General features: G+C 34.4%; 1 protein-coding gene across 2 annotated transcripts; it reads left to right on the top strand.

Moving 5' to 3' along the window:
- The first annotated feature begins 3641 nt into the window (after positions 1 to 3641).
- LOC139966274 (acetylcholine receptor subunit delta-like) lies at positions 3642 to 9794 on the top strand. Of its 2 annotated transcripts, XM_071969160.1 has the most exons (7): positions 3642 to 3795; positions 4650 to 4807; positions 5186 to 5230; positions 5539 to 5648; positions 6455 to 6571; positions 7022 to 7751; positions 8297 to 9794. In XM_071969160.1, exons 1-7 carry the CDS (start codon positions 3735 to 3737, stop codon positions 8450 to 8452), a joined length of 1377 nt encoding a protein of 458 aa, XP_071825261.1. In that variant the 5' UTR covers positions 3642 to 3734; the 3' UTR covers positions 8453 to 9794. The 2 variants fall into 2 exon arrangements, with proteins under 2 accessions (XP_071825261.1, XP_071825346.1); XM_071969245.1 differs by lacking the exon at positions 4650 to 4807 and having other exon boundaries at positions 3664 to 3795.
- Positions 9795 to 12243: the final 2449 nt, after the last annotated feature.

Genomic DNA, 12243 nt, shown 5'->3' with positions numbered 1-12243 from the left:
CCTGATGCCTTATCGCTCATTCGTGAAATGTGCTTTACAATTCATCTTCCCTCACTTTAGGTATAAATATTTGTTCTTTCTCGTTTTCTCAAGAATAAGAAATTGACATTACATGGCAATACAAAGCAAAAAAACAAAACAAAAGCAAGCTCAATGTGCACATATTTTGTTTGATTACAACATATTAACAACAGTGTAGATCTTTACACCTAACAAAAATATTGTATCGTTTTATGTATTATGAAATATTCCCTCCAAATGATTTCCTTTCATGTATGAAAATGCTTGTCCTTAACCTACAACGTAGTACGTCATAGAAATCACCCGATTCGAAACCAAGGGTCGACAAAAGACATGCGACATAACTATTGAACGTATAATTATATAATTAATGTGTAATTATCGCTTCTTAACATGCACGGTGCAAGTGTCGTGTGGCAGGTGGTGCAGACTAATTGGTAAAAAGAGGTCATTTTACGACCAAGGCAGTTCGATACATAACCTCAAGAAACTTTTGCATGATAGCGTGCTATAGTTGGGGTCTATGCAGCAGATCATAACTATGCTAACAGCAACATGCGCCCAATATTTAATGTGTTCTTTTTTAAGAAGCAAATGCATCGTTAAATTTTATTAAAACTTAAAAATATGATATTTTTTCTTAAAGCATTATCTACCTACTTTGTTAACGATCACAATCACCCTGAGCCCTATACTCAGAGACTGACAATACTACATGCTACTATTCATAATATAGCCGATAAGACTGAGAGGAAGCTGTTCCCCCCACCCTCCTTCCCCCTCCCCCACCCCAAAAAAAAAGAAAAAGAAAAAAGTCCGCCCACCCTGAGGGCAAGTTTTGCAAGTGTTATACAAAAAAACAAACTTTAATTTCCTTCCTTCTTTCTCATAGTACTCCTCTTATACTATTCTTATATTCTTTTGTGCATTATTTCGGCTGCTTCCTCACAGACCTTATCTGCAATTGCCATCCTTAGCTTATCTTTACGAATACTTGCTTCTCTGATATGACGACATAGTTCTGTTGAAATGCCAGACAAGTAAGGTTTCTTGGTGTTTTGACTGACAGTGGGCTTCTCCACAGATGCTTAGGGCAACGCTTCCAACAGACTGCTCGAAATTACTTTGCGTACCTTCACGAGAGCATTATGAAATCAGACTACAAAATTGATGAAAATTTAAACAAATAAATATATATATAAATATCACGTTTTCAAACAGAACTTTCATTTATGAAGAAGTCATGAAGATTATGAGAACGGCAAATTTTAGATGTCATATTTCAGCCGATTCACACAGAAATTACAGTAACTTCTGTAAAACTTAAAGTTTTGTACCACAGTAAATACTGGATCGTGCTGAAAAATCTGAAAAATCGGTAGCATGTGCTATTAGGATTACAGTCAGAACTGAAGATATGTGTAATCCCAACAAATCCCAACAACTTGATTTGTTGGAATTACACATATCCTCAGTTCTTACTATAATCTTAATAGCACATGCTACCGATTTATATCACGGTCCAGTATTAACTGTGGTACAAAACTTTAAAATTTAACAGAGGTAACTGTGTTCTCTGTGTGTATCGGGTGCATATTTAAAATTACATAGGCGATTTGGTGTCAAAGACTCATATCCGTTGTTGAAAGTCTCACTTAGTAATTAATTCTCATCGCCAAACCATGAAGTATATTTAATAGTGGTATGTGATGCATATACTGGTGACCAACTTAGCTAAGTCAAACAAGGTAGGTTTGAAATGAGGATTTTATTGGCATTATTAAAATGAAGCCTGCGTTTACAATTTTGTGCTGTTTTTTTCTTCTTAGCCATTATATGGCGTCTTATTTCCGTAAAATTGTTTGCATGGTCATTTCGGTTGAATTGTCTGTTATTTATTACGCAAATTATAAGTTACTAGAAAGTAGATAAAGGTCGGTTTGCATGCTGATAAAAGAAATCACGTAATGGCTCGGAAGGCTCATGTAGCTGAACGAAAGTAGTGTATATCTTTTTCGTCTATGAGATCCAATTGATGTTAGCTTTGGTTGGGCCTTGGTGTAGCTACAGTGAACTGATTTATTTGTTTACGATCTTACCGTGTTTTGCGATTTCAATAAAAAAAAAATGACAGTTAATTACATCGGACCGGAAATGATGCCTGCTAAATTACATTTTAGTTGGAGATGATGCAAACAAGTTATAATGAGAATCCAAGCGTTCACACATAATGGAATGAAGTGATCGTGATAATGAATACATTGATCGATGAAAGGCCGAGTATTATGATTCTAATCATACATGACGCAGCAACAGTAAACTATTACAATGATCATGACGTCATAAAGATTATTGTAAGAAATAACTTTCTTTCACAATTATGACAATTTAAAATTTTTTAACACGATTGATATTTTAGCGAGAAATATTAGTCCAACACCGGTGTTAACCATCTACCATACTTTCAGTCTGAAAACAAACCTGTAAGTACGAGTTCAGCGTTCCGAGTACAGGTATACAGCAAGTACACATTCGAGGAGTGGTTTATTGACATTTCCACTGAGTACAATAACTGCAAGTATAATATGAGTACACGAAAATATACTGGAGTACGGGTACGCCGTCGAATTCCATGCGAGGTTATTTCTGGTAAAATAGACTATAATAGTACCTGATGTTTCTTCAGAAATCTTCAAAATCCTGTTGAAAGCATATTCTAACACGGCCACCTTTAAAATTGATACAAACGAATTCAGTTTGCGCAAATATTTGACTATATTTGTAAAAACTTTACGAATCACGTACAATTAGTTGCAGAGCATTTTCAAACAGACGCTGTTAAAACCAGTTGTATTTATCATAAAATACGACAAAACTGGCAAAGTTTGCCAAATAATCTATCCCTTTTGAACTTAACGTCCCTGTACAAATGTGACAAATAACATGTTTATAAGCACCTTGCTGTTACCAGAAACTCACCGTCTAATGATACGCTGTTGTGGTACCTGGTATGGTTGATTCTTAGCACCAACATGAAGAAATGATGTAATGACAAGTAACTATGTGATGACCATCATAACTATTTGGTTTAAGTTACTCTCAGTATTGTTAACTGAGGTTGCATAGTGGATAAATGTAGGGAGGTAAATTTGTAAATACGACTCCGTTATTATATAGGCCTAACCATATGTTGTATGTGAATAGTGTTACTGATATCGAAAGACTGCAGTTTGTCTCCGATACACCTTACACAACTTCTCTTTGAATTTAAAATCGAGAATTTGTACCCTGAAAAAGCTAAAATGTGTTAATGGGAAGTATTTACTGATCTCTCATCAAACAGTTATTTTCTATTTTATCAAAACTCGTCGAAATTGAAAACGAAAATGATTTATTTCTTATAATAAAACAGTTTACATTGGACCGTCTTGTGACAATTGCATGCAGGCGAGAGAGAGAAAGCTGACTCATTGTTTGCAGAAAATCTTCTGTAAAGTTCATCAAGTTTGAAAAATGAAAATATATTATTAAATTGATGAAAAAATGGAAAGTGAATGCCTAGTTTGCTTGATTAGGTATGAATATTGCGGCAGCAAAACTACTTCCGATAAAACCTTTCACCAATGCACATCAGTAGGCATTGTCAGAGCGGAATCTCTGTAATTCAAAGGCTTGACACCATAATTGATATTGAAGTTTACTTCTAAGTAGCTATGAAGTATTTCTCATGTTATTTGCTGTGCGCGGTTGCTATCATCTTTGTTTTAAATCAAGGTAAGGCTTTACTACCGTTTTGTTATCGTTAAAACTAACGTTAAAAGATAAGACATTGAAAGACAACCGCAGTTTTCGGTTGCTCGTTTACTTAGAACCAGAGTCAGTTTGGTACGTTTCTCCATTAGTATAAATTTTTTTATATTAAGTGAATGCATAACATTCACTAATAAAATTGACAATTTTCAATGAAAACGGACTAATCACTCTGTGAATGTATCTTCAACCTAATGTTAAGTCAGGCATTAAGATATCATCACTCAACATAATGTGATATGTGAATCCATCATCACTGTATCACTGTATATGAATTAAAACCATCACTCTATATCAAGTGCTTGGTTGTAATAACTATAGGTAAAGAGAGGGGCTTTATCTGTGGATGTCAAATGTGAAAGTATCATCACTACCTCATGTAAAATGAGGAGTAGATATGTCACTACCTCATGTTAAATGAGGCTAGAATATATCACCACCTCGTGTAATGAGGCGAATCTATCATTACCGAATGTAATTTGAGGCGTGACTATATCACCATCTCATGTAATGAGGCGTGGATTTATAGGTATTCTAAAGCACTGCTTCGTTCTGAAATCATTGCAATACCTTTTTGTCAGACATAAATCCGTGATATATGCATTTCTCATTTGCCTTTCTTCCACAATTCCACAACAAATTTATAAAAATAGCACGCAAATCGTAAATCTATATGTTTCGTAGGGTAAAACAAGTGACCCTACATTTATGCGTTCTTTGGATAAATAATTTTAATTCCGATTAGTTTGTTCAAACCCAGCCTTATGCAAAGTTTGCAATGGTCGAATCACATCATTGTCACATTTCGCTACCTTCAGATGTAGCAGAGGCCAGATATCCAATGAGTAATGAGGCTCGAATTCGAGATTACCTACTCAACCAGGGCAACTTCTCAGCAAGGGAGAGGCCTGTTCTTGACTCCGATGACCCTGTTCATGTAATAATGATGATGCAATTTTATGCAATGCTAGACCTGGTGAGCACAAATATAAATCATTTACGTGAAGATCACACCTATAATTGTATTTTCACGTTTTAGTTGACTCTCTTCGGGATGAAAACTGTCTTTAATGGCGAAGAGCATCTTGTTTATATTGATTTCTTACGCTACAAAATATATATATATATATATATATATATATATATATATATATATATATATGATTTAAATCCTTACTATTATGAAAAGATTATCATGTTGCCGAATGACATGTACACGCTCTCAACACTTTTTAACATTGTTTTGTTATATTTTTTCTTTACATAGGGAAATTTTCGGTGTAAAATTTTACCATTGTTTCAAATATTTGATTGTTTTATTGTTTCAAGGATTTGTTTTATCTTCATTTTACAGAATGAACGAGATCAAGTTATAACGACTGCATCATGGTTGACGATGGTAATTGAGAATCGTTTGATATATTTTGGTGTCTGGTGGAAATATCAGCAACATGTAACAAGCTGTGCTATTTTTCACTTCTCTACTTTCAGTATTTGAGATATCTCTTAAATTCCAACTCCGTATATTTTATTTCGGTTACATTACAATTATGTTCTACAAGGCACTGTGGCCATGTTTTGGCCAACATGTCTATATTAAACCCAATGGTACGTATTCTCAATGAGATATAGTTCAATATTTGGCTGTGCCCGTAGTAAGTAACTATTCTCGTCGTTTGTTTAACAGTATTTTTTTTTACTGCTTAGAGATGGACAGACGAACGACTTTCCTGGAATGCATCTGAGTTTGGCGGTGAAGATATAGTGATTATTTTTATGGACGAAATATGGATACCAAATGTTTTCATCACTAATGTGTGAGTATTGTAGACCGTTCAAATGAAGGGTTATCTTTCCCTGTGAAATGTTAAAGTCAAAATGTGAGACTGAATTCATAGTACAGACGTGCTTCCCATATACAGGCATTGGCACTCGCCTAATGGATATTACCATAAAAGGGGGAGGGGGCATATGGTCGAGGGGAGTCGATCTGTTTGCAGGATTGGAAGAGCAAACATTCCGATACAAAACACTCCATGAAAGCTTAATGCAATTAAGCGCTTTGAGGCCTTTGCATAAAGCGCTCTATAAATATTTGCTTATTATTATTAATAAAAAGAATACAAAACTAAGTTTAAAATGTCCCTCGTTCTATCCCTCCCTCCCCTTCATCGCCTTGGAAGCAAATTAGTTCATTGTCGTAAGAAGCTATACAAAATCGGGGGAGGGGACATCACAGGCCTTTTGCGAATCTTCCAGAAAACAATTTACTTTAGTAGAAGCTACCGTGTGCCAAATGGGAAATACATTATGCAAACATTGCACCTCCAAACTTCGACTGTTTATCTAAAAACTTACTTTTAGAACAATTTCCTTGAAAAAGTAACTTTTGTCTCGAAACTAAAACCCGCTTTTTACCCCGTTTAAAAAAGTTTTATCTCGTAATTTCATATTAGTTATGTTATTACTTCTACTATTCATTTATCAAAAACCAAGAATTGAACGACAAAATTTCAATGAGTATTTGATTAGTATACTGCAGTCATACTGCACAATACTGATAAAGTTATAAAGGTTAAATGTGAATATGCAAGGTTTATTCAATTTGAATTTGTATTTGCAGACTCGATATTGATTCCCTGAGCATCATTTCTCCAGAAAGAGGATCAATTTTGTTAACCTCGGATGGTTCCGTTAGCCTTGGGACTCCTCTTGTAGTGGCAACACAGTGTCCGATTAAGTAAGTTATGCTTATGAGTTTATTTTTATTTCCGCATTGGTCTTATTGAGGCTGTACCGGCCTATGTTGCTCTATAATATTTGTACAAAGCCGTTTGATACGTGAAACGTATTATACACATTAGAGTGAAAGAGAGAAACTGGCAGATTTAAATGCCAAAGAAAAAAATATTAGCTTGAATTACTACTATCGCATTTCAAATACAAAGAAACGCTTAACTATAAACTTATGTTAAAAATTTGTTACTATACCTCTAGTTATTACTCTAATTACTAGCAATAATTGGACTTTTAGCAAATCAATAACGTTCCAACATGCAGCTATGAAAATCACTCCAGCTGAGTCACTCTATCATAATAGTAATTCCACTTATCAAAATGGTGGTATTTAGTACATTTGCCAATTGTTTTACTTATATTTGATAACATATTCGTTCTTCTTATTTCACAGCATTTACTACTTTCCGTTCGACACCCAAGCTTGCCAATTCGTCTTCTTCCCTCAAAATCAACACACTGAAAAAATGATTTATAATAGCAAGTTGTTACCTTCATTTGAACCCCTTCAAAGCACTGATTGGACGTTTCTCAACATAACGAGCCATAACCATACGTTCCAAATACCTGACTTCGCAACGAACCTTCCTCTTGCCAATGTGAGTGTACCGGTAATTTGTCTCATTTTGGAACGTAACCCAGCTTACTACATCAGAACGCTTATGGTACCTTCGACCCTCCTTTGCATCATGGCATTTGTGACTTTTGTTGCTCCACCTGATAGTGGAGAGAGAATCTCCTTGAGTGTATCGATGGTTCTTGGCCTTACCGTATTTCAGCTTCTAGTGGCTGATATCTTACCGGCAACAAACGAGCAATCACCAATATTGAGTGCATACCTTACCTTCACTTTCGTATTAGCCTGTGCTACTGTACCTTTCTCATTGGTTAATATCAACATTGCTTACGGGGATAGTGCGATTCTGGCCTTAAAGTATCGTTGGTCGAGGAAATTATTCTTAGACTATCTACCTCGATTGACATCGGTTCCCACTTACAGTGACAGGATTCGCACCATCCATGACGAAATTGCACCAACGAATTTAGCGGTGTCAAGCCCTAATGGAAATGATGAAGGCGTTTCATTTGCTAGCCTAGAGAAACTTGTCAGCCGATCGGAGAAGGTATGAGCTATTCTCTTTACATTTATCGTGGAAATTGCTGAATTATGGAAGCTTGTGATGTTAATTAAAAGACGCAAATTAGCCTATGAGACAAGTATAACATTACCTTTATATTGCAGTGTCTTACGATTCATCAATTCATTTAATAGCTGCACATTACACATAACCTTGTATCAGCCTGATTATTCGTTGGCACATACTTTTATGTGGCTACGACAGGTTACCTTAATCGCAGGTATTAACCTTTGTCATTCATGAGTGACGTTGTTGTTCCTCACTATCACAAAGCTACTTTACTTTGTCCAATCTGATCAGCTATCTACTATTGAATCCTCAACTTGTCTTAAAAATAGCTCAAGTATTATGTTAAAGCTATATTATGAAAGCAAAAATAACCTTTAGTCATATTGTTCCACTGATGTGACTTAAACTTGAATATGTTCTCAGCTTTTCGAGAAACAATTATCTATGAATCTAATTCTTCATATTTTTTATTTTATTCGCTATTTTTACTGATAATAAATTCTCGTTTTAATCATCACCAGACAAAAATTGAGGCCAGAACCGTTGCTCTGGTAATGGATCGGTTGATTGGAACAATTTTTAGCATTGCATTTTTGGTTCTTGTCATCAAAACTATCATCGATTTCACCGGAAACCAAGGACTCCCGAATGATATCTGTGAATCGGGCGTGGTGTGATTTGTTCAACTATTGCCACACTTGTATTAACTTTCAGCATCAATATCTCAATAAAAACTAAAAAAATAATGGTAGCAATAACGGAGGCATCTAGTAAGAATTTTTAAGATCAATGTAAATATACTTTGATTGTATTGATGGCAAAAATCGATTCCTTGCGTTATAATAGTGTTCAATGTGATGTTATTAGTTGTGTATATGAAATTAAAAGTGGCAAGAAGTTACTGTATAACTCCATATTTAAAAGGATAATTCTAACGTGAATTAATATTGGCATGTAAAAAACTGTATTCTATGTTGCTTTACCGCTGTGTAATTCTCGGTACAATAACATCAACAATTAGTAAAATGTTTGTCTTTATGCGGGAGAAACATTATTAATAAATACGTCAATAAAATATTTAGAAAATGCCAATTTATCCAACATACCGGTATAACAAGCTTAAATATATAAGACGAATTGAAATAGTTCAGGTAGGTTTTCATTTTCTGTATAAAATGTCTTTGTGCCTTGAAGTTACAATCTTAATAAACTAAATTGTTTCTTGCTACCGAGTGAATGAGTTGTGATATTTCAATATTTTTAAAGTAAAATTTGTCATCAATTATGTAGCAGAGATATAGATGGAATCATTAATCTTATGTCATAACTTACACAAACTCTTTATATTAGTATCAAGAGTGAGTTTCAGATCAGAAAAGATGACACCAAGAAAAATGATCAAAATTTCACAAGTATAATATGTCTCACTAAAAGTAATATAGTTGTGTTCTGTGAGCTTTTAGTTTAACCTCTTTCCTTTAATTTACGTTATAAATTTTGATTTCTCCCTACTATATCATTACTTGCTCACTGTTTCCCGTTTTACATATTAAGTAAATGAGTAAATAATTTTATATACCACATTATTAGTAAGCGTTGCAATGTTTTGACTAATAATTATGTTACTTGGTTATGATTTATTGATTTTACACAATCATTACAGAAACATAGGTTGTGTAACTACGTCAATGTCTCGTATATATAAATATTCAATCTGTTATACACTTTGTTCATCAACTTCTTTAGTTGTCTGTAATCGCGTAAAGTCTTTGGTACCAAATGTTAAAGTTAAAAACAAAACAAAAACTGGGGCAAACTGCTTATTAACTAAAGAGCCCGTTTAAGAGAATGTGTAAAAGTAAGTGGGCCTGATGTTTCGATCCTAGCAGGAACTTCAGACGCTGACTGACATGCAGCTTCTGAAGAAGATGGATGGTTTCACCGCAACTGATGACCCCGGTGTCCTTTTAAATAACGTGTATATTTAATCATGTAGTTTGAAGGTCGTTACAACACCAACGTTTTATTTATTCGAACCAAATATAATATTGATTATATATAATAAGAACCAGAGAATGTTCATAATTTCAAATGTAGTCTATATTTCTAATAGACAGACAGTTAAAGTTCTGCACCATCAAGGAACAGGTCATACAATTATTTGTTGAATAATGGCACATTCCTTTTCTTGTGAACCAAAAGGAACAATTAAATAGTGATATAGAAGTGACAATTAAATCCAAACAAGTGCGCAAAATTCAAGGGACTATTAAATTAACGACATGTATTACTAATCAGTAAATGAGGTTAATTGAAGTTAAATTATAACAAACGTAATGATTATTTTACGGCAAAACTACACTTCTATGGGAATGCTTCCATAGCAACACATCAGGAGGAGAGTTTGAGGTAAATCTGTATATCCATATTTATTTATGGCTGGTCTTAGCTATTAGTTTATTGCCTGTACTTAAATGTTATTTCCCTGGTCAAAATATCACATATGATACTTAAGGTAACCCTACCAAAAATACCTTGCACTACGACACTGATTGAATTGTTAGTTGAATAGCCCAATAGCTGGTAGAAATCCATATGATTTATTTCAATATATGATAAGCCTACTCATAGCTTAAATTTGAAAATTTTGATCTGTTAAATATCTACTCCTTAGTTGATTCTAAATATCTCCAATCTTGGGAGAAACTTTACTATATTTAGTGGACTGAAGTTTGTTCTATGATTGTGATAGAGTACATTCTTCCTGTTTTCAGTACGGTTTCAATGCCAGTGTTTGTAGAATCGAGGGTGTCTAAGGCATATTCAGTGAGATGTAAAGGTATCTTTACAACATATCAAGTTATTTGAAAATATCTATCGTCATTCCATATTGAGTGAGACGTAGAGGTATTATTACTCCAGATTAAGTTAAAAATAAATCAAAACTTTTTCCAAACTGCTTATCCACTTTAGAGCCTTTGTTAGAGAATGTGTAAACGTAAGAGGGCCCGACGTTTCGATCCTAGCAGGATCTTCTTCAGAGGCTAAATATTGCCTTGTTTTTTAACATAATTCACTATTTTCCACTCGACACCCAAGTGTGCCCATTACTTTTCTTTCCTTAAAATCAACACTCTACAAAATTTGTTTTATCTACAAAAGCTCCAATATCTCCTTCCACTCTTGGAAATGCTGAGTGGGATCTCTCCGGCCATACGACCCTTAACAAAACTTTGCCAATACCTGTTAAATTTGCCGCTCGCAAATGTAACATCAGCGATGGTATGCATCTTTTTGGACCGTAATCCAGCATACTTCATCCAAACACTTGTGATACCATCAACTCTTTTCTGTATTTTAACGTTTGTCGTCATTGCTCCCCTTGGTAGTGGAGAGAGAATCTCATTGAGTGTATCGATGGGTCTTGGTCTTACCGTTTTCAACTTCTCGTTGCTAATATCCTAAGCACAAATTTGTGGCCAATATTCGTTATTGATATTGAGTGCTTTTAATTATTTGGTTTGCATGTATTTTTAGTACTCCTCGTTCGCTTTACATTAAATTCCACTTCTCCTTATCTTCATCACCGGAGAGAGATAGAAGCCAGAGCGGTTGATCTGACCATGGACCGACTGATATGCAAAGCATGCATTATTGCATTTACAGTACTCTTTCGTGAAAACGATAGTTGATTTTCGCGAAAATCCGGGATTTCCGATCATACATGTAAAACATTCGTTGTTTAATTTTCTTAAAACTGATTTAAATAAATTTTAATGTATCGATTGTAGCGGTATTTTAGGCAAAAATTCGTATCATTCCAAATGTGATGAACATTTGATATGCGTGATGATTTATTACGTCATAATTTTTTTCAGAAACGACGAATGCAATTACTTAACCTAACGAGTTGCAAGTTGCCACTTAGCTACTCGTTTCATTACATTTCATTACATAACTAGAGGAACTGTTGTCTGTTGTCAAGAACAATTCGTCTAAAGACAATATTCTCTTTTTGTAAGAAATTAATTATGTTGATTTAACAGTGAAGAAGCAATGCACCGATTTAGTCTTGCAAGTTTAAATGATCTCTTTTTCTTTAAATACCAAAAAACAGGTTTACTCTGCAGCTATTACTTCAAGTAGAGTACATGATAAAATGAAAAATAAATTAGCTTTTGGGTCATTTAACCTGATTTTCAGGAATGGACACTGCCAGCGAACCGGAAAATCGAAAAGTGAAATAATGACAGAAAATCTTAAGTCTACTAAAATTAATGGGTGACCAGTAGCAATTTTAAAGGACAGCGCCTAGCAGGCCATGAGTCATGCCTGTACCATTAGCCCAACAAATGTAAACAAACTAGAGTGTTACGTCAAGCGTTAAACTATTAATAATAGTTCTAATGAAGTATGATTATAATAACGGCAACATAAATTTTAAAAACGGAATCTCTTGAAGTAATCT

Source organism: Apostichopus japonicus, chromosome 1, assembly GCF_037975245.1.
Source record: "Apostichopus japonicus isolate 1M-3 chromosome 1, ASM3797524v1, whole genome shotgun sequence".
Taxonomy (NCBI): Eukaryota; Metazoa; Echinodermata; class Holothuroidea; order Aspidochirotida; family Stichopodidae; genus Apostichopus; species Apostichopus japonicus.
Note: the sequence above shows the minus strand (reverse complement) of the source record. Positions and strands in the feature narration are given on the sequence as shown.